Source organism: Coregonus clupeaformis, unplaced genomic scaffold, assembly GCF_020615455.1.
Source record: "Coregonus clupeaformis isolate EN_2021a unplaced genomic scaffold, ASM2061545v1 scaf1471, whole genome shotgun sequence".
Classification (NCBI taxonomy): domain Eukaryota; kingdom Metazoa; phylum Chordata; class Actinopteri; order Salmoniformes; family Salmonidae; genus Coregonus; species Coregonus clupeaformis.
Window position 1 is genome coordinate 23,662 of NW_025534925.1, and position 25,750 is coordinate 49,411.

Consider the following 25,750-nt stretch of genomic DNA (forward strand, 5'->3'; position numbering starts at 1 on the left):
GGCCAGTATGTTTTTTTTTTTTTATGCACTCACTAACTGTAAATCGCTCTGGATAAGAGCGTCTGCTAAATGACTAAAATGTAAATGTAAATTTGTGATGGATGTTGATTGAAGACACTTGCCAAATAGTGGGACCCTTCAAATAATATGTTCGAAATGCTGACCAAACAATAGTGTCCTAAATAAATGTCTAAATTAGAATTTCGTCAAAGATACTAACAACTACCTATACCCTCTAATCTGTGATTTGGTTGTGTTTCATGAGAACTAATCGATAAAGGATAACTGTGATTATTTGACCTCTTCCCTTTGCACGTCAATCACAAATAGCCACTCACGAGAAGGGGCAATTCCAGACGTCCAAGGTTTTTTCTATTTAATTATTACATATCCAATTATAAATTAAATTTATGTACTTAAGTACAGTCAATTGAGTTGATTAGAAATTATATTTGCCTTTCTCTGCCAGTTTTTCCTACTTTTGGCCAAGTAAAATGGTACGGAGACCTCGGTGATCGTTTGGTGAGGTCTGTTTTAGAAGGAAAATGGCAGCCTCTTTTTACATTTTCTTATCATTTCCCTTTGACTGCGCTGTTGGATCACATTTAAATGACTAGCTAGTAGCTACAACAACATGTATCATCTTAGCTAGATACAATGTAGCAAGAGAATCTCTGTCAATGTCCAGCTAAACTGTAACGGCTAACGGTTCAGTCATAGATTGGTCGTTGATGGTGAGTGTGAGCTGACCAGTATGATCTTCTCTGTAAATAAATAATTTAATTGTACGTACCCTTATTAGTAAGATTATATGCAATGAGCTGATTTGTTAACGAGCTATGTTTTTGCTATCTGTAGCAGATATTAAGAAAATATTTGTTGTTTTGCTATCTAGATAGATAGTTAGCTATCAGTTTTTACTGCGTTCTATCCTAGCTAATATCTAACGTTAGCACTAGCTAGCTAGCACGTAACGTTAGGAGCTAGCCGTGTCTTAAAATGCTCAGTCTAGCTTTACTTTCGTTTTTGTTCTGATTCTGTCTTGTATTGTGTAGCCGCAACACCAAATTTACAAATCCAGTGAAATGTATTTGTTTATTTGTTTCAACAGCTAACCAAAACAATACCAGGCAGTCACCTCTGCCAACTATTCGCGAAGAATAGGTCTTAACTGAGTGTCGGTGCTCCTTTGTAAGTGTTGATAGTCTCACTCAGGGGCTTTTCTTGGGTTTTGTCCAACAAATGGAAAATCTCTTGTCTCATCACTTATTTGTATTTGTTTGAATGACTGAGTTATTTTAAATCACTATGTGTGTATTTCCTGTTTTCAGCTCTGTTTTCCCCCATAACTGTGCCATGTAGAAGGCAGTGATTCGCCCTTAAATTTTTGCAAATGAAAATGGAGGATATGTCTCTGTCGGGCCTGGACAACACCAAGCTAGAGGTGAGTAGTGGACTACACTTTTACCATCCTATCATTGTTGGTAGTTGTTGTCCTACTTTGCTTAGTTTTTTGTTGCCCTCCACAGGCCTTGGCTCAGGACATCTACTCAGACCTGGTGGAGGACGCCTGTTTGGGCCTGTGTTTCGAAGTGCATCGTGCTGTCAAACAGGGCTACTTCTTCCTGGATGACACTGACCAAGAGAGCATGAAGGACTTCGGTTAGTACCAGAGAGTGCTTCCTCCTGGGTCTGGTTATCTGGTTCATCTCTCTGCCTTTCTTTTGTTAGTTTATCTTTCATGTATGTTCTCGCCTTGCTCCGTAGAAATCGTTGACCAACCAGGAGTGGATATTTTCGGGCAAGTATACAATCAGTGGAAGAACAAGGAGTGTGTGTGTCCCAACTGCAACCGGAGCATTGCTGCGTCCCGCTTTGCCCCTCATCTAGAGAAATGCCTGGGCATGGGGCGCAACAGCAGCCGCATCGCCAACCGCAGGTCAGCAAGGGGCACTGGACATGGACAGTGGACACTACACTACAATGTAACATATAGAAAACAAACCAATACAGTCTGCAAGTGAGTGGGCAATTCTGATCATTTTCTTGATATTGGTCTACAGAATAGCAAGCAGTAACAACATGAACAACAAATCGGAGAGTGATCAGGAAGACAATGATGACGTCAATGACAATGACTGGTCATATGGCTCAGAAAAAAAAGGTGAGAATTAAACAAGTGTCAAACACTGTCTGAATGTTGTCAGTATTAAAGGCACGTTTAAAAATAAATAAATGTATGTGACTTTAGCTGAACAAACACGTCTATGCTTGTCTTACACCCCTCTATTTTCCCTCTACAGCTAAGAAGAGAAAGTCAGATAAGGTATTTTTACATTCTTTGAAACAACATGTACCTTTGGTAAGTTTCATTGCTGTTGAGATATTTATTCATGTTTTGTATGTCGTGTTTTTGTCCACATGTAATTACAAGGGAGCCAATAGCTAAAAATAACCTTAAGGATTTCTGGTATTCCTTTGTCCTTTCTACCTTTGTGCTAGGGCCGGGACTATACCAGTATCGCGTTAATCGTTAGTATCGTGGCAAGGAAACAAAACACAAAGCGGATTTAACTTATTTAGGAAAACAGCCCTAATGTTGGAAACAAACATTAAGTTGTCAACCAGTCACATTTATTTATTTTACAAGCTATAGCGCACATTTTACAAACAGCAGCTTTTTAAAGGACAAAAGGGTTTGGTCTGCTTCATGTTTTAATTTTTCCCATAGAAAAAATATTGCCATACTGGTATGGTCACAGCCCTACTTTCTGCTTACAAGCATGGCAAGGGTGAACTTTTTTAGATTTTTGCAAATTAAATTGGATCAAGGGGTGTGTGCTTCACTTTTCCTGTTGCATGCCTCACTAGTTGTTTGTGATATGTTAATCTAGATCAGTGTTTATCTAAATTGACAGTTCTTCTCTTTTGTGTATTATTTATTTAGAATCCAAATTCACCCAGAAGATCAAAATCTCTAAAGCATAAAAATGGTGAGTATACCTCTTTGAACCCATGTAAGATGCAGGTGAAGTGACAAACTATAAGCTATGTGTCATCTAAAATTCCTGAATCCTGACTGCATAATGCATTTCCCACCTGGAATGGAAAGATTTGCCAATTGAAACACATGATTAGAATGGCATTTTTCTTTTTTAATCTTGAAGTGGCAATCAGCAGTTAAAACAATAAAAGTGTACTCCCCGCCCCTTTTTCTGTAAAAAGCTGAGGGATTGTGGTAGACATTTTTTGACACTCAAATTAATAGACCGTGCTATGGATGCAAGGACTGACCATCCATGATATCAAAGTTATAGTTTTAACCATGTTTTGAGGCTATATAGTGTTTGTTTACTTTGTTTACAAACATTGGAGTACAACAAGCTTATATGTTGGGTTCTGATGGGGTGCGACAGTTTAACTATTTCTAAGTTAAATTCTTCAAGAATCAATGGGTACATATCATTAATTTATAAATCATAAAATGGATGTAGCAACTGCAGATTGCCTCTTTAAATGTCATTTGTCAATATCAGTTCTCAATCAGCTTTTATTTTACTAAAATTCAAACTGATATTCATACTAAATTACATACATTTCTGTTTATATAATGCATTCTGATGTACAGAATATTATATGTATATGGTCTCATGGTGTTTTGTTGTTTGTTGGGAGCTAGAATGTTCTAGTGTTCAGACTCTCTGTACCCTTGAAATGGAAGTGTGTAGGTGAAGTAGAACATAGAGCCCACTCCTGAATACACCCAATTTATAGCCCTACTTTGTGTGTGTTTGTGTGCGCGAAAGTAGTTGGCTGAATGGTTGGGGATGTTTTACACTCTGGTCGTTTCAGCATTGCTGGGACCAAAGCCTTGTGTTGCAGATCAGGAAGCTCCATGCGTGCTGTTGAGAGATGATGCACTTCCTCAGTGATCGGAAGGGGCTGATGACTGCCAGGCCAGCTCTATAATGCCCTGCCCCACTTCAATCTAGGGTCAAAGGTCAACACAAGAAGAATCTGGGAAAGAACTCTGCCGTTTTTAGGGATAGTATATCAGGAAAAGAGTGCCTGGAGTTTGAACTTTCATTCCTAAGGAAAGGAAATTAACCTTAACAGAGACCCAAGGTATCTCCCAAATCCTCTATTGAAACTGTTCATGCAGCCTTCTGGATTCTTCTGGATAGATGGCCATTGAAAGAGTCTGCCGCTTAAGTCCAGGTCAAATGCACAATGTTAGCAGACTACAGACGTAGTACAGTATGAAAAGGATCAGAAGCAGCATTGAAGAGGAGGAAAAGCCATTAAGATATATGGCAAAGGCCGACTTCGTGCTCCACAATCTCCTGTTTACTTGATGATTTTAATTTGACATTGATCATGGTGCAAAGCTAATGAGCTCAGAATGACATACAGGAAGCTGACAATTGTGTGCAATAAATCACAGTTCAGCTTCTAGTTTTCAGTTCTGTGCATGTAATATATCATTTATTTTATGTATTGTATTGTTTAACTTGTTCAGCACTTGAGTGAAAATATCATGTCAGATGATAGTCTGGTCCCAGTAATGATACAGACTACAGTCATGTCTCTAAAGCAGACCAGCTGCTTATCACTTAGTTTCTCAGGTGCCTCAACAAGTCCTCTTGTGCGTTATCCTATCCATTATCTACTTGACATATTCATGCTTTTGTTTGCATTTATTTTTATTTTTGTCGTTTTGTATCATGTCTTCATTGATTCTTGATTTCCTGATTGTCCATGATTCTTAAAAAGGAGCTGAAATGAAACGGTGCTGCTATCTTCTATGGAGGGTCAAGGATGTTCCAATGTAATAAATGACCTGAACTCAAACCACCCCAGTTTGATTGACCTGTCATTTGTGGCTTTGGTCCTTAAAGTGCTGCTCAATTTCAATCGCATACAGATGGATTAAACCATTAACATATATTTTTCCTTATGCTTATGCATAAATATGCATGCTATTGAAGCATGTACATTATGATCAATTATGTACTCTTACCACACTGGTCAATAGCTGGAGAGAACTTTGCTTTATCCTATCATAAAGTGTCAATTTACATAGTATGTTTTCTCAGGCATAGGAATCAATAGTTTGCTGTGTAATATTGTTTTTTTTCCACAGAGCTCAGATTGTGGATATTTCACTAAATGTAATCACTGCTATATTTCATGGTTGGTGGTGGTTGTGTGCATCATCTGTGTCTTTGGGAGTCAGTGGCAAGTAGACTGATAGATCATGTGCTGTTCTCTTTTTCAGGGGAGCTTAGTAGTAGTGTCAATGCAGATCCATACAAGGTAACCAGAATCAATTGGTTCACATTTGCTGTTATACTACATATCTATTAAAGTGTGTTGATGTCTGTTATCATTCTCTCTCCCTCACTGCAGTACAACTATAACACTGGCATCAATTACGAAACTTTAGGCCCTGACGAACTGAGGTCTCTGTTGACAACAGTGAGTCATTTTCATTTATCCATTCTACCATCCATCCACAAGTCTAACTGTATATCTGATCATATCTAAAATCTCTAGACATTTATCAGGAGTGTGTATGACTGGCTTGTCTCTCTAACTATACTGCCCCCTGTCTGCAGCAATGTGGAGTGATCTCGGAGCACACCAAGAAGATGTGCACCAGGTAAGGATTACGCCAGACACAGCACATGCACCCTTTCTAATACAGTCTTGTCATTTCCACCTAATGTACTGTCAGATACACAGAGTAAACACGTGCACACACATACCTTTATCACACAAACTCATTAATACTTTTGGTTTCTCAAGTGCTGGCACCAGATGTTAGCTTGAGTCAAGGTTGCTGATTATGATCAAGATGAGCCATTCAGGGTTGTACTGTGCCAGACAGACATCTCCCTGGAAGTTTGATGTCAATGTACATCCTGTGTCCATCCCTCAGCCTGTCCCTTAGTATGGACCTTGCCAGGTTCTCAGAGGTGTTTGTTAAGCTAGTTAGTTAGGAAGGTCTTCCGTGACTTTAATGACGTGTGTTCCAGACAAATGGTAAACCTGTGGCCCAACTCCGTTATGGAGGCCGCCAACAGACACTCATGGTTATTGTTCTGCATGTTGTTTCTGTGGGATCTTTAAACATGATCAGTTTCATTGGTGTGTTGTGATCATGTGTAGTTGGGACTGACTTTTGGGGTACACAAGTGGCAACTATATGATTCTCAATTATTTTCCATTTCCTTTATAACATATTAGATGATTGGTGTCAGTTATTGGCTTTTTTTTTCTTATCAGAAATGTATACTGAACAAAAATATAAACGCAACATGTAAAGTGTTGGTCCCATTTTTCATGAGCTGAAATAAAATATCCTAGAAATTTTCCATACGCACAAAAAGCTTATTTCTCTAAAATGTTGGGTACAAATTTGTTTACATCCCTGTTAGTGAGCATTTCTCCTTTGCCAAGATAATCTATCCACCTGCCATGTGTGGCATATCAAGAAGCTGATTAAACAGCATGATCATTACACAGGTGCACCTTGTACTGGGGACAATAAAAGGCCACTCTAAAATGTGCAGTTTTGTCACACAACACAATGCCACAGATGTCTCAAGTTTTGAGGGCGCGTGCAATTGGGATGCTGACTGCAGGAATGTCCAACAGCGCTGTTGCCAGAGAATTTGTTTATTTCTCTACTATAAGCTGCCTCCAACGTCATTTTAGAGAATTTGGCAGTACATCCAACCGGCCTCACAACCGCAGACCACGTGTAACCACGCCAGCCCAGGACCTCCACATCCGGCTTCTTCACCTGCAGGATCGTCTGAGGAGTAGTGGGGAGGGGGAGTGGACCTGGCTCCCAAGTGGGTGGGCCTATGCCCTCCGAAGCCCACCCATGGCTGCGCCCCTGCCCAGTCATGTGAAATCCATAGATTATGGCCTAATGAATTTATTTCAATTGACTGATTTCCTTCGATGAACTGTAACTCAGTAAAATCTTTGAAATTGTTGCATGTTGCGTTTATTTTTGTTCAGTATAATACCAAATTGTGTTAAGAACTCAGTGAAACAATTCATCTTTGATTGGACTAAACAGATATTTTCCAATTGGACTATGTAAGACCCTGATTGGACACTGCCTGCCTTACGTGGTGAGAGAGTAACTGGACACGGTCAGTGAGCAAACATTAACCTCCAAACTCTTGACACTTCATCTGATTGGTCACTGGCGATGTCTGTTTCTGTCTCTCTCCCACTCTTGTCTCTGCCGTGGCCCTGGGTAGGCGGGGCCGCTGTGCATTGTGGGCAGGTGTTTCTCGGGGATTTGTAATGCCACGTTGTGTCCCTGCCAGGTCCCAGCGGTGCCCCCAGCACACGGACGAACAGAGGAGGGCCGTCAGGGTGTTCCTCCTGGGGCCGTCCGCGTGAGTGTGCCCCTCCCCCTCCCCTCAGACCGCCAATGGCTCTGACTGGTTTATTCCCAGAACTGATATATTGATTGGTGCATGTGGTGTCCCTAAATGTAGAGGTGTTTGCTTGACTTGTTGTATTGAATGACTGTATTTATTGTGGATGTTTTGTGCCAGTTAGATGGACAGGCCTTATCTATGAGAGTGGACTATGTTAGTTAGCTACTGTATGAGCACTCATGGCCAACTGTATGGCCCGTGTAGCTCAGTTGGTAGAGCATGGAGCTTGCAACGCCAGGGTTGTGGGTTCGATTCCCATGGGGGGCCAGTATGAAAATGTATGCACTCACTAACTGTACGTCGCTCTGGATAAGAGCGTCTGCTAAATGACCCCCCCCAAAAAAAGTTGACTACAGTAAGTGTGCTGTATGGTAGATTGAATGGCTCCACCATGTGTACTGCTGCTGTCTGTGTGGCCAGTCTGATCTGGTCTGATCTGAGCGGCTGTTGTCTCTGTCAGGTTGTCTCTGCCCGATGCAGACACGATGGTGGAGAGTGACTGCTACGACGCCTCAGACGGACAGGTTCTCATGAGTCGCCTACAGTGGGACGGATCCTCAGACATCTCCCCCTCCGATTCAGCCTCCTCCAAAGCTAGTAAGACAACCGAATTCAGGTCCACATTCTGTACGTTCATTACAGTGGAAGTCGGTCTCATCTCATCCCCCACCTCTCGATCTCTCCCAGGCACCAACAACTCAGACTCCAAGAAGCCCAAGAAGAAGAAGAAGACGTCTCTTGGCCTAAACAGCAGCACAGGAGGAGGAGGAGGAGGAGGAGGGGGCGGCAGTGGGAGTGGAGGGGGCAGCAGCTCCCAGAGTAGTCTAGTAGGCCTATCCAACAGAAAGAAGAAGCCCAAGCTTCCTGTTCCCCCTGCCCCCAGTATTTTTGACAACTTTAACTAGGGTAGTCCTAGTCTGCCCCCCCACACCATACCCAGGAAGGTGACTGGATGTTGACATGGACTTCTGAGCCAAGCTTCATCCAGTTACCCAGCTCCCCCAGCCTGTCAAGTCATGGTCTCCTACCTAACAGAGGTACAGATACCCCTGTCCTCTTAGAAACAAAGATGATAACCCATAAACTCACATCCACTCACTCACACATTAATACCAGCTCTGATTAGCCCAGGGGTTGTAACTTCTCTTTACACATAACTGGACACAGCACCCCTTAATTTGAACGCCATTGTTATTTGTTTGTTGTTGAAGACAATTTTTTGCAATTCCAGTTATAAAGAAAAATGGTTCGGTGAGTGTTCACTATGTTTTTGTTAATCAGTGATTTAGGCTTCAGACATGGACCAATCACACTGCTTTTTTGCACTCTGATCTGTTTTCTCCTGAAAACAGAAAACATTTACTTTCTTTTTGACTCTGTCTCTGTTTAGGAGGGGACTTGTGGACTAATTGCATCACCTTACTACTACAGCGTTGTCATTGTGGTGGGGATGTCAGTGCCATCTTGTGGTTTCATCAATATTGGGGTACTTGATGGTGGCTTTATCCGTAATAGCATTGTATTGCACAGTGGTGTATGTGTGCGTGCATGTGTTTTATGAATGTTTGTTGTGTAAAGTTGGCTGTTTTCCGTGTTGTGGGCGTGCGTGATTTCATTTGTTTTCAGATAACTATGCATCTCTGAATGTGCCATTGTGGTTGAGTCAGTGTATGCGTCATTTTGAATATTTAACTTTTTTTGGTTTACATTGACTGTGTCAAGTGAGAATGTGTATTTAATGTCTGCACTCAGAAAATTGTACATGCAGATGTTGACATGTACCATTGAGTGAGCCAGTGTGTTTTTGTATACCTATACATGTGGTATGATGACTTATGTAAAATAATCATGATTTAATTGGATACTGTATACATACACGGTAATCTCTACCTTACACAGCTTCATGCTAAACAGTGCTTCTTCCCTGTCCTATCTTTACTGTTTCATACTCAGGCTGAAGTTTCTCCTACCTGCTTCTGCTACAAATCACAATATCACTCTATACAAGTTGTAGATCTCACATTGCTTCCTGTTGAATAATGCTATAGTATAGTGGAGTCAACCTGCTTTTTGCTCAATAATACTCTAGGTCAATCTGCATCACTTGACTTGCTTTCAAAGTCTTTAACTGTCTCTGCTTACGTGCATTGTGTATGCACTTGTAGGAATTCAAATCCGCCGCCACTTGAAACAGAAGTGCCATTGCTGTTGCATGGGATGTTTGTCACTTATTCTTGCCATTTTCAGTTTCACTCTAGCTAACGAGTTTGATATATATTGTTATTCATACCTGTTTGAGAGGCCCACCATACTATACTTGCTAGGGAGAATCTTATATACCTTTAGTTTTCATTTATAACATTCAGCCAGTGATAAAGTATGGCATCACTTTAATGTGCACTAAAAGAGAATCAACCTTCTCAAGTGAAAACACATTTTGTGTATGACTCATTTCATTTGTCCTTTACTGACGGGGTAAAGAATGGCCTGTGTTACCAATGCTGCGTAACTGTTTGTGTGTATCAGCGTGTCTGAACAATATTTGAGTGTGGACAAATGACGCAATAGAAAAAGTGACTTCACAAAACAAACAAAAAACGTTTTTCATGCACAAGGACGTGTGTGTGCATGTGCAAATATGTCAATTGTATATTGTGAGGCACAGCTAGGTTTTCTTTGTATCCCAGTTTCCCATGTGTACTGAGGTTTCTTTGTCTGAGTAAAATGAAGTGTCATTCAGATTTCTTGCATTCTGTCATTTTGTCCAATATCAGACATACTCCCTCTTTACACAGGGACCGATTTGGTTCAAATGTCTTTAATCTGAATCACAGCACTGAAGCCAGAGGAAAACAATCAAACTTAAGGGGTAAAGAGATTTTCCATCTCGTGTCAAATTCCCCCACAAAAATCCTGAAGTGTCCGATACGGTTTCATCCCATTCATCTATGTACAGTAAATACATATTTACAGTATTTTCAAAAGCTTTAACATGTTGCTTATTTTCATGCATTAACATCTTAATTAGGGTTAATTTAAACAATATATCAGCGTAGAGTAATTCAAGCAACAAATAATCCTTACAAAATGTTTTGCCTTAAGGCAGTCATTACAGTCCACAATAACTAAGGTGAAAGCTCATTCCCAAAGAACTGGAAAGAAAATAGAAATATAACCAGCACTCAGTACATAGCGAGTGGTTTCAAAGTTGCTCTAGAGTCAAGTCTTTAGTCATTTTGTTTCCGTTGCAAAAGAGGAAATGATTTGCTCGTTCAAACACGTACTACAAAAAGACAAAACATTTCTGGAACATTAACATGTATGAAATGAAAAGAGTATGTGGCCATGATGATTCTGCCTGCGGCTACGAAACCCCTACCTGTCCCAGACCTGCTGTTTTCAACTCTAAATGATCGGCTATGAAAAGCCAACTGAGAGACCTGAGCCCTAGGACCATACTGTGGGACTACCGGCCGTGGTGACTCCTTGCTGTCCCCAGTCCGCCTGGCCTTGCTGCTATTCCAGTTTAAACTGTTCTGCCTGGGGTTATGGAACCCCTACCTGTCCCAGACCTGCTGTTTTAAACTCTAATGATCGGCTATGAAAAGCCAACTGAGATTTATTCCTGATTATTATTTGACCATGCTTGTCACTTATGAACATTTTTGAACATCTTGGCATGGTTCTGTTATAATCTCCACCCGGCACAGCCAGAAGAGGACTGGCCACCCCTCATAGCCTGGTTCCTCTCTAGGTTTCTTCCTAGGTTTTGCCTTTCTAGGGAGTTTTTCCTAGCCACCGTGCTTCTACACCTGCATTACTAGCTGTTTGGGGTTTTAGGCTGGGTTTCTGTACAGCACTTCGAGATATTAGCTGATGTAAGAAGGGCTATATAAAATAAAATTGATTGATTGATTGATGTGAAGAACTGCATTATCCTAGGTCTAGATTCAATCTGATCAAGCGTTAACAGGCGATAGCTGACACCCGCATAGCTGATGTTTTGGCAGTGTAACTGCGTTGGAGCTGTCAAATCGGTGAGTTGCTGCTCTTGATCATTGTCAGGAAGCCACACCCGTCCTACTTGTGTTAGAAGTTCAGAACGAGAACGTGTAGGCTATATAGAAATTATTACACTCAAATTGAAAATCATTAAACAAAATAAGGATTTCTAATCAGCCTAATCAAGGTGTAGATTACAGCTCACATTCAATTGTTCAAACTTGTAAACAAGGCTCCATTGGATTTCTCTTAAAGCAACGCACAGCTAGTTTTGCAATTTAACTGACGGTCAGCTGAGAAAGACAATTTCCATTCACGGCCACATAGAGAAGTCAGATTTGAAAATTCCTAATAAGACACTTTAGTCATCACCTTTGTGCACATAACATCCATTGAATTATTGTATCTGAGGCCGATTTTGTTTTCCATCGCAGAATATATTAACATTTTATATTAATCTAATGTCTGCCATGTTTTTGGATGACGTCGGTGCTGCGGCCTGTGCGCACTGAGTGCTAGTCCGCATGTGATGTTGGTCCGTATAAACCGGATTCAACCCGGATATAGACGGTCCATGAATTGGCGTATGCAAATAGAGTAGATATCCTTGAAAACAAAAGGCGGACATCTTGGACGCAGTCTCCAGTTCTTATTATACCTCAGTGGATTTGACAGCTCTAACACAGTTCCACCTCCCACACAACCGCTATGCGGATGACGGCTAAAGTGGATCTGATTGAATAGAGACCCTAATTTCTGAGAGAAACCTAACGCAGAACAGGCTATGTGGAGTCAAACTGGCCAGAAGATATTGCTGACACAGTGGACCAAGCAGCCTGTGGTCCTGGGTGTGATGCTGATGGTTCTACCCTGTAAAGACCAACAGGAGCTGGACCCACTCAATCACTCATTGATGTTTTTCTGAGAAGCAAAATTATAGCTCAGTATAATTTCTGCTTCATACTAACAAACACACATTCCAGATAACTTGAATCTCTGCACATACAATCAATCTCACGTAATGCTATTTGCTGGTGCATGCACAAACACAGGCACACCCACTCTTAGGATTCCAGTTGAGTTCTATGGTGTCTGAGGCAGAGCCCCCCTGACACCACCTGATACAGTTGTTATTCCGTCTCATTCTCCTGCCCAGATGAGGGCCCTTCCATCCTGCCTCCTCTCCCGCTCACCGGCTGTGCATCCCAAAGATGAGGAAGCTGAAGAACACAGTGACTCCCACCAGGGAGATGGTAGCAGGGGCAGTGAAGAACTGACGGTAGTTGATGCGGAAGTACCAGACCACAGCTAGCATCACCACAAACACGGGCACCACCAGGCTGCTGGTGCTCAGAGCCAGGCCTGCAGCCCTGATTCCCCCACTAGCCCCGGCCCCAGAGCGAGCTGCCTCCTCTGGGCTGGCCTCCTGCAGCACCTGGGACACATGGCAGTGGATCACACTGTTGTGAGAGATGTTGAGGGAGAGCAGAGTCCGTTTGGGATCCTGAAGCAGCTGGCCCTGGTAGATCAACTTGATCTGACGCTCCCGCCCTGAGAAGTACTTACTAGAGGAGAGAAAGAAATGTCTCTGTAAGACTGTATGGGAGAGATATGCATGTTCAATAAAAATAAAATAAAAAATAAGATTAAACTCTGAAAATGTATAATGAGAGCTGCCATATCATACTAACCTCTTTAGTAGACCCACTGTATCCTGGGGCCTCAGGACTGCCACCTCTTCTGTGTCATTCAGGAACTTCAAACGAACCGTGATGCTGGTGCAGGAGACCACTGGGCTCAGCTTCTGAACCTTCTCTTCCTCCTCCTCATAGTCATCCTCTTTCTCATCATCATCAAGCTGGTATCTCTGAGGTTTCTTCCCCTGGATATTCAACAGCAGGTCCACTCCAGTCCCCTCTCCTGTGCCCTCACCATCTTCCCTCTCAGACCCTGCCTCCCCCTCCTCTGGCTTGTTCTCCTGGGAGGGTGGAGGTGTTTGCTGCTCTGGCGTGTCTGCACTAGGAGGCCCTCCACCGTAACTGTCATGGCCCCCCAGCCCGATTAGAGAGGCGTGGGCACCGACTGTAAGGATGGTGCTCAGGATGTGGTCGCCCCGATCTGCCACTTGTGTGGAGAGCCAAGCCAGGGCCAGGGCCAAGACCAGGAGTAACACACCGCTTACTGCAGCCACCTCGTCTCCCATCCCGTCCATTGTCAGTGCACACACCGCCATCTCTGTCCTTAGTGTCTGTTGAAAAGCAAAAGAGAAGTGAAGTTTCACAAGACTCCATATTTCTAATGTTGTACCTGGACCACTATTTTCCAAATAAGTGCATCGATACATATGAGTAGAAGGCCTATGTGCAGAGACTTGTATTGTCACTGTCAGGGACAGAGACCTGTATTACAACTGTCAGGAACAGATACCTGTATTACCACTGTCAGGGACAGAGACCTGTATTACCACTGTCAGGGACAGAGACCTATATTACCACTGTCATGGACCGAGATTAAGTTCTACTTCAAAGCAACCGTCTATCGTTTCGTAAGTGACGGCCTGGCAATGTTGTCACAAAAGTTAGCTAGAAAACTAGTTAGCTAGCAAACCGTAGCTAGCTATCTAACTAATGTCAACCCAGTTAAAACACGTCACTAATGTGTTTACTACTAACACTACATTGTGCATCCGTTGGAGAACTAGCTAGATACAGACGATTTTTTTTCTTCTATGTTTATGGTAACGTTAGAAGACAAATTGGTAGGTTAGCTAGCTAGTAATAGCAACAAGGACGACCTTCGTTCGCTAGCTTTACACACTACTCTACATTGTCAAAATGCTTTCTATAGATGTTCATATTAAATGCACACATCAGTTATATGCGCATTTGAATAGTTAAGAATATAAGAGGTGTGCTTACCTGCTATGTATTCAAATCATGTTTGACGACATGCTACCATGCTAATTTAGCCACAGCCCCAATAATAAAACTAGAGTAGAGGGCCACATAAACACAGATGACGTTACGCCACTAGCGCGTAGGTCGGTTAGTGCTATCAGGGATCCTTGGAACGTCCAACTCTTGTGTAGCTGGCACGCAAACGGGCACGAGCAAGGAAACAAATAATGGTACAAATCTAAAATAATAAAAAGTGGCTTCCTCTCCTCGCTTTCTCTCTCCTTCATGTGCTGAAAATAGAGTATAGATTAAACCAATATTGTACTTGTATTGGGTGGTTGCTTTCACCTGTACATATGAAGCAGCCTGGGCAGTAGTTGAGAGTCATACAGTATGAGTTGTTGTAAATACATTCTGAGATGTCTTTTCATTCCTACCAATAGTCCATACATATACAATTCATACAAGAACATAAATTAGTTTAGAAAAATAGTATCACATTTTCACAGGCAAAATAGAATATTGATTTATTAATAAATGAATACAGAAAACACAAATTATTGCAACCATTCTTTTAGTTATTGTAAATGCAAATAATTCTCTCTCTTGGCTTCTGTCCCATGTGTTCCACTTTATTCACCGGATCTCCCCGTCATTCCGAAGTAGTAGATACTCCATCAGAGAGCTGGGGATGTCCAATCTACTGATAGCTGCGTCAATACCTTTTCCTAAGTGCCGCGCAGAGCACAGCGGCACAGGTGCTGCAGGGTGCGGGGCTGACTAGTCATCTGCCTGACAGAGTCAAAGAAACCCTGGGTGCGCCTGGGGACAGAGACAGGGAGGGAAAGGGAAGAAGGACATTAGGTGGTTCAGGCAGTGAAGGAGAGACCTGAAAATGGAGAAAAGGACAAACCTCATGTATCTCAAGAGGGATAGACTCCATCCATTCCTCACAGGAAGGGACAACAGCATAGCAGTTCAGCATTACCTCCAGAGTGGCAGGGGAGAGGAGGCAGAGCTTCAGCATCTATATGGAGGAAAGCTGTGGGTTATTATCATGCAATAGTCTGCCCTCCAAAATATGTTGTCTACGTAGAATTGCAGGGAATTAGCTTTAACCCATTTTCAGAGTGCCCCCAAAAGCTTTTGCTGGTGCACATATTTCACCCCAATAAACTATAATTAAATGGGCCCAAATGCAGCCTCCAGCCGGCATTTTTACACTCAACTTGGCCCAACTCACTTTTCCACTTGCCCACCCTGACATACCAAGCTTTTACCGGCCTTGGCCCCGTGGTTTAGGAGGGAGCGTGCTACTGCCTCAGGATGCTGGTCTGGATAGTCCTCCACCACCTGCAGACAGGAGAAGGAGAATACGTCTGTCTTGTCTACCACTCACTGATTATGAAGATTCTAAACATAATTATATAACCTTCTGTCCAAATGGATCTTACACTTTGACCCCCATGGATCTTACACTTTGACCCCCATATCCCCACCTGTAACGAGACAGTCCATGGGTGTGTATCCTGCACAGTTCTGCACGTCTGCTTTGGCTCCATGCTGTAGTAAAATTTCTGCGATGCGTGGGCTGCAGTTACTACAGGCGTTGTGCAGAGGTGTGTGGTGCTTCCTGCCTGCAGTGCAGGGGTCAGCCCCAGCTCCCAGCAGCATTTGGACCACGCGGAGGTACCGCCCCGCCTCCACAGGCCTCTCAGCCCCACCACAGGCTGCGTTCAGGGGGGTTTCCCCCTCACGGTTCCTGGCTGACACATCAGCTCCTTTGGACAGAAAGAGCTTCACATGCTCCTCCAGACCTCGACGAGCCGCCACATGGAGGGGCGTTAGCTTTGTTTCACTGGTCAACACGTTGACGTCTGCCCCACCCGTCACCAGCAGCTCAGCACACCTGGAGAGAGTAGAGACACCACCTTATGATCTTATCATTCATTAGCATCCAAAGACAACAGACCCACCTGCCATATAAGCTTTGAAACATTTCTCTATGTATAAATAACTGAAATGATCACCAGGCAGAGTGTCAGTAAGGCTACGAGTGCTGTCACTCACTGGAATGTCTGGGTGGTGCTGCAGAGGTGAAGGGGTGCGCTGCCGTCCTCTGCCAGCAGGTCAGGGTCTGCTCCGTGGGCTAGCAGCAGCTGGACACAGTTGTCATGGCCACCTATACAGGCATCATGTAAGGCTGTGCTGCCACCAGGGTCGGCATCCACCTCCGCCCCTCGAAACAGCAACTCCTCCACACAGCCTGAGTGTCCCCTGCTGGCTGCCAGACGCAATGCAGATGTCTGCTTGATCTTGGAGCTCAGGGTCCACATCCCTGTCAGAGGGACAGAGAGCATGTACATTATTTACCTAGCAGATGCTCATAACCAGAGAGGCTTAAGAGAGTCGATGAGTAGTGATTGGGGAATGATTGGAATATCTATAAGAAAGGCACATATAGGTCTAACAAAAAGACAACAGTGAAGCATAAAGGTAAAAGTTAGTTTATATTCTCTGTGTTTGACACCTACCCAGCTCTGGAGCCCACACCATCTCCTCATGTACTGTTTCCATCAGTGCGTTGATCATGCAGGGGTCCTTCAACACAGTGTGTACTCCCTTCATGTCCCCACACATGAAGGTGTTGTGGATTGTGGTGTCTCTGCATCGGGCCTCAAAGACCCGGATCTCCTGGAGGCCCCGCTGCTGTCTGGGAGGGGGTCTGGAGGCCCGGGACACAGGTGGCCGACTCATGGCCCTCCTGTGAGCCAATGCCTGCCGCTTATCCTCCCACTCCTGGAGCTCCTGATCCACTTTCAGAGAATGCAAGGCGGCTGAGCTGAAGGCAAATGTATCACTGGACATGACACCCAAAGCTGGGACATAATCTCAAGCAACCCCCAGGGAGAGATAAAGAGAGGTCTTTGAGCAACACATTTGAAACAGTTCCAATTTTAGTTGTTTAAAGTGGACACAACATGACTCAGTGCAGCAAATTTTACTTAGCACACTGACTAAAAACCTACTGTTATGGCTTATACTAAAGGAAAATCAAGACTTTATGACTTTACTGAAAAAACGCAGACAACATTTAATTTTGTCTCTGGTTTTTGAAGATTGCATTTACATAGTATCAATGTTGTCTGAATATAGAATTCTACTCACCTTGAATTTTTTCATGTGAACTCAAGTTATTACGCAAAATATAGTCAATTTGCTGTTGTGCAAAATGTCATTTGTTTTCGACTATTTCATGACGTGTTTTACAGACACGTCCAAATGTCCTTCAAAAGATACTGTTGTCCCAATACAAGTTTAGTGCCTGTTATAAATAGACGGGAAATGCGAGCTGATATTCGGGTACTGCATTACCTGAGATAGTCAGCAGGTGGCGACAAGTGACGACCCATCCTCCGAACGTCACGTAACGTAAACATTGATTACGTATTACGTTCTACTTGGAACGTGGCGGCGCCAATCACGCAGACAATTTCGCTTTTACAACACCTTGCTTTGCTTGAAAAATTCGCATTTTCTTTACGGCAGCAAGTATAGGATGGCTGAATTAAATGGTATCTAAACTTTCGATTGATCTTATGAATCAATGTAAATAGACGGTTAGATGACTGCGATGGTAAGAATCAGTCTTGTTTGTTTGCTAGTTAGCTGCTAGCTCTGGTCCCTAGGTCGGTAGGACTAGCTGCCACAAGTTTTCAAATGAGAGAAGTTTCTAGCTAGCTTTCCACGTAGCTAACAGTGTTAGCCAGCCATCTAGTTGGCGAGATGTAACTTACATCTAGCACTTTCTTTGTTGACTATGTTACATTTGAATATGTCTCTTTCTTTTCGGCAGACTTGCAAGTGGAATGGATTATTTAACGTTGGGGAGGACTTCGATGATGAGGTGCTGCAAGCTGATTGACACATCCTACCTGATTGCTATGATTTAGTCAATGTTTACCACCTGCTGTTTAAGAGAGATATGACAGATTATAGCCCTCTGTATAAATCCTCAGATTGATATCACAAGTAATGTAGAGTACTGTTGTGAAACCATTTAGTGTCTGAACACCTCTGGCTTTTTTTGAATACGAGTTATACAATAATGTCCTCCTTTGCTATTGCGTGTATGTATGTGTTCATTAGGATCTACTTGAGATAAACTGGTCCGGTCCATCAGTGTCTTCTAGCACAGTGTCCTCTGTAGCACAGTCCTGTTTCCTCCGTTCTTCAACTGCAGCCTCAACTCCTGCTGCTCCCTATGGCCAGAAGAACTCACACCAACCATCCACAGAAGGCATACATGCCCATAGGGGCCTGTTGAATGGCCCAGGGTCAGAGAAAACAACACCGACCACTGTAGGACAGTGTGCTGCTTTGGGTTTGAGACAGCTCTCTACATCTAAACCACTGCCCACATTCCCTCCTCCCCCTCTCCATCTTCCTACACTGAGTAGGGGACCATGTACAGTTCCCCAACAGAGCTCAGCACCAGCTCAACAGATTCATTCAAAAACTACAGGACAGCAAGAGGCCCCCTTGCTGCAGGATGACTTTGATGATTGGGATGTTGACCTGGATGAAAGTGATCCACAGATGAGGACTTGGGCTCAGGTCCGAGAAACTGTTCCAGCTGCAGCCCCATATATAACCAAGCCCAGCGATGACTCTGTATCCCCAGCCAAAAGACTACGGCCCTCAGCCTGTGGTGGGGCTCAAACCGGGCCCAAAGTGGGTCTGAGAGGATTCAGTACCTCAAACCAAACGTCTGGTCTTCCCAGTAGTAATATACCCCAAGGGTCCTCATTCCCTGGCCCTGGTCTAAGTGCTGCTTTCCTCCCAGCTCCACCCCAGAGCCCAGTGTTTCCTGGCCTGACCATGGCCTCCTCCCCCTTCTCCAGCCCCTTCCCCAGGTCTGTGACACCCAGGCCAGTCAGAGGGCCTCCTTCCCAGATACAGAGGCCCTGGGCTACTCCTCTGGCTCAGGGATGTAGCCTGTTTGACCCCATCTCCCCATCCCCCTCTAGTAGGTTTGGCGGACCCATGTCCTCCCCAGTCTCACCCCCGTGCTTCCTCCACACGCCCGTCTTCACTAACCACCTGGTCCAGCTGGTGTCCCAACTCCAACAAGACCCCCCAGAGACCCCCGTTCTGACCACACCCGGCCCAATACCCGCCGCTTCCCGGCCCTGCCGGGAATGCTGCCACAACAGGTGGGTCTTTTCTGGCCTCTGTCCCTACCTGCCTCTATCTGTTTGCTATTTGTAGTCTAACTAATCTCAGCAGTCAGCAATGTGCTTGGTTGTGATACTAAGCTACTGGGTTCCATTCTCTCTCCTTAAAGCAGCTCCACGGGCAGAGCCTGGATGACATTGTGGTGGCCATTCCTCAGACACCTGCACATGGGGCCGTGGCTCGACTGCCCAGTCAGGTACTATTACATTTACGTCATTTAGCAGACGCTCTTATCCAGAGCCACTTACAGTTAGTCACACTGATGTGTAGCCTATACATTTACAGAATGTGTTATGTGTCATGATATTAATTAACCTTTTATCCATTATGTCATGTTGCTTTATGAACATGTGTTGTAATGTGTCTGGGTTTGTGTGTAAAAAATAACTTGTGTCCAGGTTCCCAGCTCTCAGACTGAGGAAGAGGATTTCAGTGGAGGTCCGTGGGCAGCGATGAAGGCGGATATGGGATTGGACGAAAGGAACACCTCCTGTTTTCTGCACTCTCACAGCGTGGCCATGGTACTCCGCAAGGTGACCAGCACATTTAGCGTTATCCACTTTACACAGCCTATGGTAGAGTAAATGGCATGAAAGGTGACTGAAAGGCTAACGGTGTTCAGGCTGTGCGTGGCCATGTACCCTTCAGCAATATGCATAATTTAACATTGCATATTAAATGTTAGAAGCTTTACATGCCATATATCATCTGGTGAAAAAAAACTACACTTGCGAAACACTATTTGCATAATTTGACTTAATGAGCCTGTTTTTTTGCACCCAGGGCAGTCTCCCTGATTGAATTTTCTGGGGTGTTTTTCTCTATGTTAATGGCCCTTGTCTCTGTGGTGGCGGTCTATCAGGATAATCAGGACAAATGACAGGCCCGTGCCTGGGGTGTTAGTAGTTATTATCCCAAACATCATCACGCGTGAATCATCCTAATGGTTATTCTGTTGTTTTTCCACCGTCTTAATGTGCCACCGCTAATGGCAACTCTGCATAAGTAATTGAACTGTTTAATTAATGAAAGTTGATGATTAGCAGTTTGAACTTGTTTTGTAATGCTCTAATATGAAGGTCTGTGCCCCGTCACCTCTCTCTCTACCTGTCTCTATCTCGTTCCCTCTCCATCTCTTCGTCTCCCTCCCCCTCAGGCGGCCCTGAAACAGCTGCCGAAGAACAAGGTCCCCAACATGGCTGTGGTACTAAAGAGCATCCTCCACACACACGCTGATGCCAAGGCTGTGTTCGGGGATCCCACAGGTATGGCCTACTGGGGGTACGGTTGTGTTTGTAGGTAGAACTGGTCACACAGCCATTGTAGTGAGTGTGTATGTGGCTGGCGGTTTGTGTGTGTGTGTACACCACTGAGAATTCAGCTGAATTAGCTTCCTACAGCAGGGGGTAAAAGTTCAGCCAGTGTGCTATGCCTGATTACACACACACACCTCGATTCAGTAGAAGACATCTGGTTTGTTCCCTTGTCCCTAGGGCCCTCTTTCTTCCATTTTTCTGTCTATTTTTCGCTCTCATTTTCTTGCAGTTCCTCTATTTCTCCCTGAGTATTGCTTGAACCTAGTAGGTCATCATGGCCTCAGGAGAGCCAGTGTGAGGACTCCTGAGCAGTTCTATTAAAGTAGATACTGAACCTTAGTGTTAAGTGCTTATTAGTGATTCTATCATCATGGATCAGCATCAAATGAACGGGTGTTAGCCACATGCTGATCACCACGGATTATTCAGTCTCAAACATCGTGCATTTCCCTCCTGAAGTGTGGCCCATGGTGCTACCTGTCAACTGATTACTACACTATCTGTATTGTCATTAGTAGGAATAATGTTGTGATCAGTGTGCTCCATGTGGTATCAATCAATCACATTTATTTTATAAAGCCACTTTTACATCTGCAGTTGTCAGAGTGCTATACAGAGACCCAGCCTAAAACCCCAAAGAGCAAGCAATGCAGATGCAGAAGCACAGTGGCTAGGTATGTTGTTTTGCTCTGACTGCACCAGTAGACAGTAGAGCACTGTAGTAATACTGTGTGTCTGACTGACTGTAGGAGAGATGCAGGGCACAGTGCACCGGCGCCTCCTAGAGGACAGACTAGGGGAGCTCAAGACAGGTAGGATTCAGTTCAACAGGCCACACACACCACTATTGACTAGTGTTTCATTGCAAACCATTTGTCGGATTTTTCAAAATGATTGAGCCAGTCACAATAAAACCACAAAAACAAATTCCAGTTGTATGTGTAAAGGTGATCAGTTTTGCACCATGTTAGCTGTAGACCTAAAATTAGTTTTCTTTTCATGAAGGTGGGTGTGTTCTCTCCGTCCCATCGTAACCACTACCTGAACGTGACGCCCAACAACCTCCTAAGGATCTACCCCCCCCCCGACGGCTCCACCCTGTCCTCCACACAGACCCAGCTGCTCCCACCTGACCTGGTGAGAGACCACTACCAAGGCCTGGAGGATATCTTGTTGTTATCCTAGGCTGCTGGGAGTTTGATGTAACAATGACAAATCATTAATGAGAGAAACTTGGTGTCTTGACAGATGTTTTGTATATGTTCGTCTAACTCTACTGTTGAATGTAGGAGCCTCTGTTGGCATCACCTGATCAGTCCTCCAGTGTTCCAGGGGCCCTTCTGTCTCAGATGGAGTTGTTCTATGATGATGATGAGGAGGAGGTGATTGGAGCCCCACAGGACTCAGCAGACTCTGGAGCTGACTCCACTAGTGATCCCCAGGGCCCCCCTGCTGCTGCACCACAGGACCCATCCTGGGACGCAGGTGTGACTTGGATATGCATAGGAGTGTATGTTCTTGGTAAACCAATCAGCAGCTCCACCCTGTGTGTTTGATTGAATTTGTCTGTCTGTGTTGTGCAGATGGCCTCGATGAGCTTCTTGGGGAGTTGCCTGTTGAGTCCTACTGCCTCTGACACCTGCCCACCTACCCCATAACGGAGAAGGTACATTTACATAGGGAGATGCTGGACAACTAAACCGTCACTTACATGTGAATTCGAGTTTGGCGCATTCTGACCGCACGTTGGATGCCTTTCTACCCGATTCTCCCAGAGAATTTTGTCGCCTAATGTGCTATCATTTTGTGTTTGGTGTGCTGTGACCATTAATCGCACCGGTATAAATGACATGTCAGCCATGTGGGGTAAAACTTGGAGGTGCTGGTAACTGGGACTGTCGCTCCCACATCTCCCCAATTTGAATGAAGCTTCACTACCCCTACTGCTGCGGACACATCCCATGGACAGTCATCCCCCTGTTTGAAGACCTGCTGGCTGATGTTTTGTCTTTTTTTTTTTTCTTTCTTCATTGATTTTACCTCACAGTGCAGTCTCCTCTAAAACATAGCGAACTACTATGTGCACATAATGTCTTGTAAAATATGTATATATTAAAGAAGACTTCTGTTCAATAATACACGTTACACAACTGAAAATGGTCTCCATATATTCTCTTGTCTCTCTAGTTTGCACTATTTGGAGTGATTGTAAATTAGAATGCATGAGAATGCACTTACTAATAGGAACAGTATATGGAAAATCAAGAATTACAATGAAATGTCCATTAAACTCTGGCTTGCTTGATCTACACTTCTGGTTTAATTGCATTGTGATGGTGTGCTGTAATTAGGTTTAGATGAAACCTGATGGTGTGCTGTAATTAGGCAGTGTGTTGCAAGATTTAATTGGAGAGACAGAGTATCCTGCTGTTCATAGCCGTTGTCCATTAATTGAACTGAAAATCTTTTTTCCAATTGAACGTTTTTAACAGGTTTTCTTGTCTTTCAGTTAACTACCACTATTTTAAACAGTGATGGCGCTGATGAAACGTGGTGTGAACTACAGTATCAACCTGAAGGGAATGACCTTCAAGATTGTATCCTGGAGCCTTCTGTCTCTGACTGTCATTCTCTGTCTTTTCCTTCTCAATTTCTGTCTTCTTGCTATCTCCCTCTGTTTCTCGTAACCTCTTCCTCTGGCTATGTTCTGTTCTGGTCCAGCCTGTTTACCATGCATTAAAATCGTGTAGAGACTTTAGGGGAGGGATTTTCTGGGGTTTTAGTGTGTGGAGTTAAATCCTCCTTTCCTGCTTGGCCAAATGTATTAATCCAGCTCTGTCTGGTGGAGCCCTGGGCGTTTGGGACAGTCACAGCCTGACAAATGGGGTCTTATCTGGCCTAAACCAGCAGGATGGGAGGCCCACGCCAACCTCCCCCAAACCTTCACCACCACCCTCTTTCTTCAGAGGTATCACTATACATCCAGATCAGCCTTACTTTGTGTATTACCCCACACACCCCTCCAAACCAGACTTGTAGACTGACTGATCTACAAATCAAATCACCTTGCATCCTAAATAACTACTCAATATTTTTTGTAGGTCAGTCAGTCAACATTTTCCCATGATACGTCACTGTTTTGATGCTCTCGAACACGGCCGTGGTCTTTTACCTGTGGAACTTTTGGTCATATATCCCGTTTCCCTTACCTGAACATGTGCTACCAGTAGGGGGCAGTAGCTCACCCCCCCACTGCTGTGTTTTGCCTTACAGGCAGTGTCTGTGTGCATGTAACACTTATTAAAGTCTCAGCTGGTAAGATCTGAGCTGTTGGAGTGAAAGTCTCTACTGTCATCGGCACATGTTCCATATAGGTGTAACAAGGGGGGTCTAGTCTGCTCAGGTCCAGTGCTGTGCTCTGTATTCCCATGCTGAAACTAGTGACGTGTATGTATGTATGTGTATCAAATCAAATTTTATTTGTCACATACACGTGTTTAGCAGATGTTATAGCGGGTGTAGCGAAATGCTTATGCTTCTAGCTCCGACAGTGCAGTAATATCTAACAATTAAACAACATATACCCAATGCACACAAAAAAGTAAGGAATGGGATTTAAGAATATATACATATATGGACAAGCAATGACAGAGCGACATGGACTAAGATACAGAAGAATATTATAGAATAGAATGCAGTATATACATATGAGATGAGTAGTGCAAGATATGTAAACATTATTAAAGTGACTAGTGTTCCATTTCTTAAAGTGGCCAATGATTTCAATAGGCAGCAGCAGCCTCTAATGTGCTAGTGATGGCTATTTAACAGTCTGTTTTTCATTCTTTAGGTCCCAGCTTTGATGCACCTGTACTGACCTCACCTTCTGGATGATAGCGGGGTGAACAGGCAGTGGCTCGGGTGGTTGATGTCCTTGATGATCTTTTTGGCCTTCCTGTGTCTTGCAGGGCGGGTAGTTTGCCCCCTGCGGTTGTGGGCGGTGCAGTTGCGTACCAGGCGGTGATACAGCCCGACAGGATGCTCTCAATTGTGCATCTGTAAAAGTTTGTGAGGGTTTTAGGTGATAAGCCACATTTCTTCAGCCTCCTGAGGTTGAAGAGGCTCTGTTGCGCCTTCTTCACCACACTGTCTGCGTGGGTGGACCATTTCAGTGATGTGTACGCCAAGGAACTTGAAGCTGACCACGCAGACAGTACCAGTCAAAAGTTTGGACACACCTACTCATTCCAGGGTTTTTCTTTATTTTTACTATTTTCTACATTGTAGAATAATAGTGAAGACATCAAAACTATGAAATAACACATGGAATCATGTAGTAACCAAAAAGTGTTAAAAAATCTAAATATTTTATATTTGAGGTTCTGCAAAGTAGCCACCCCTTTGCCTTGATGACAGCTTTGCACACTCTTGGCATTCTCTCAACTAGCTTCATGAGGTAGTCACCTGGAATGCATTTAAATTAACAGGTGTGCCTTGTTAAAAGTTATTTTGTGGAATTTCTTTCCTCCCTAATGCGTTTGAGACAATCAGGTGTGTTGTGACAAGGTAGGGGGGTATACAGAAGATAGCCCTCTTTGGTAGAAGACCAAGTCCATATTATGGCAATAACAGCTCAAATAAGCAAAGAGAAATGACAGTCCATCATTACTTTAAGACATGAAGGTCAGTCAATCTGGAACATTTCAAGAACTTTGAAAGTTTCTTCAAGTGCAGTTGTAAAAACCATCAAGCGCTATGATGAAACTGGCTCTCATGAGGACCGCCACAGGAAAGGAAGTCCCAGAGTTACCTCTGCTGCAGAGGATAAGTT

At 43.8% G+C, this 25,750-nt stretch overlaps 4 protein-coding genes across 7 annotated transcripts; 2 read left to right on the forward strand and 2 right to left on the reverse strand.

Annotated features, from left to right (window-relative positions):
* The first annotated feature begins 408 nt into the window (after window positions 1-408).
* LOC123481244 (ataxin-7-like protein 3) lies at window positions 409-10,207 on the forward strand. 4 transcript variants are annotated; one of them, XM_045218259.1, is made up of 14 exons: window positions 414-734; window positions 1,112-1,191; window positions 1,332-1,444; window positions 1,530-1,662; window positions 1,768-1,939; window positions 2,064-2,164; window positions 2,304-2,362; window positions 2,948-2,993; window positions 5,279-5,316; window positions 5,410-5,478; window positions 5,619-5,662; window positions 7,350-7,421; window positions 7,927-8,063; window positions 8,154-10,207. In XM_045218259.1, exons 3-14 carry the CDS (start codon window positions 1,394-1,396, stop codon window positions 8,369-8,371), a joined length of 1,140 nt encoding a protein of 379 aa, XP_045074194.1. In that variant the 5' UTR covers window positions 414-734; window positions 1,112-1,191; window positions 1,332-1,393; the 3' UTR covers window positions 8,372-10,207. The 4 variants fall into 4 exon arrangements, with proteins under 4 accessions (XP_045074196.1, XP_045074197.1, XP_045074194.1 ...); XM_045218260.1 differs by having other exon boundaries at window positions 417-734; window positions 2,304-2,326; XM_045218261.1 differs by lacking the exons at window positions 5,279-5,316; window positions 5,410-5,478; window positions 5,619-5,662; ... (1 more) ...; window positions 7,927-8,063; window positions 8,154-10,207 and adding an exon at window positions 3,853-4,854 and having other exon boundaries at window positions 409-734; window positions 2,304-2,326.
* A 1,106-nt stretch (window positions 10,208-11,313) lies between these two features.
* LOC121568879 (transmembrane and ubiquitin-like domain-containing protein 2) lies at window positions 11,314-14,533 on the reverse strand. Its single transcript, XM_041879344.2, has 3 exons — window positions 14,387-14,533; window positions 13,160-13,716; window positions 11,314-13,033 (listed from the first exon to the last, which is right to left on the reverse strand). The coding sequence occupies exons 2-3, from the start codon at window positions 13,699-13,701 to the stop codon at window positions 12,658-12,660; spliced, it is 918 nt and encodes a 305-aa protein (XP_041735278.2). The 5' UTR covers window positions 13,702-13,716; window positions 14,387-14,533; the 3' UTR covers window positions 11,314-12,657.
* Window positions 14,534-15,838: 1,305 nt separating this feature from the next.
* On the reverse strand, window positions 15,839-17,720 carry LOC123487122 (ankyrin repeat and SOCS box protein 16-like). Its single transcript, XM_045218263.1, has 4 exons — window positions 17,534-17,720; window positions 16,900-17,244; window positions 16,436-16,703; window positions 15,839-16,274 (listed from the first exon to the last, which is right to left on the reverse strand). Exons 2-4 carry the CDS (start codon window positions 17,231-17,233, stop codon window positions 15,839-15,841), a joined length of 1,038 nt encoding a protein of 345 aa, XP_045074198.1. The 5' UTR covers window positions 17,234-17,244; window positions 17,534-17,720.
* Window positions 17,721-17,851: 131 nt separating this feature from the next.
* LOC123487121 (homologous recombination OB-fold protein-like) lies at window positions 17,852-22,574 on the forward strand. The gene is made up of 11 exons (XM_045218258.1): window positions 17,852-18,002; window positions 18,222-18,272; window positions 18,515-19,434; window positions 19,509-19,581; window positions 19,716-19,799; window positions 20,002-20,136; window positions 20,760-20,868; window positions 21,669-21,731; window positions 21,925-22,056; window positions 22,209-22,404; window positions 22,503-22,574. The coding sequence occupies exons 1-9, from the start codon at window positions 17,991-17,993 to the stop codon at window positions 21,951-21,953; spliced, it is 1,476 nt and encodes a 491-aa protein (XP_045074193.1). The 5' UTR covers window positions 17,852-17,990; the 3' UTR covers window positions 21,954-22,056; window positions 22,209-22,404; window positions 22,503-22,574.
* The last annotated feature ends 3,176 nt before the right edge of the window (window positions 22,575-25,750 follow it).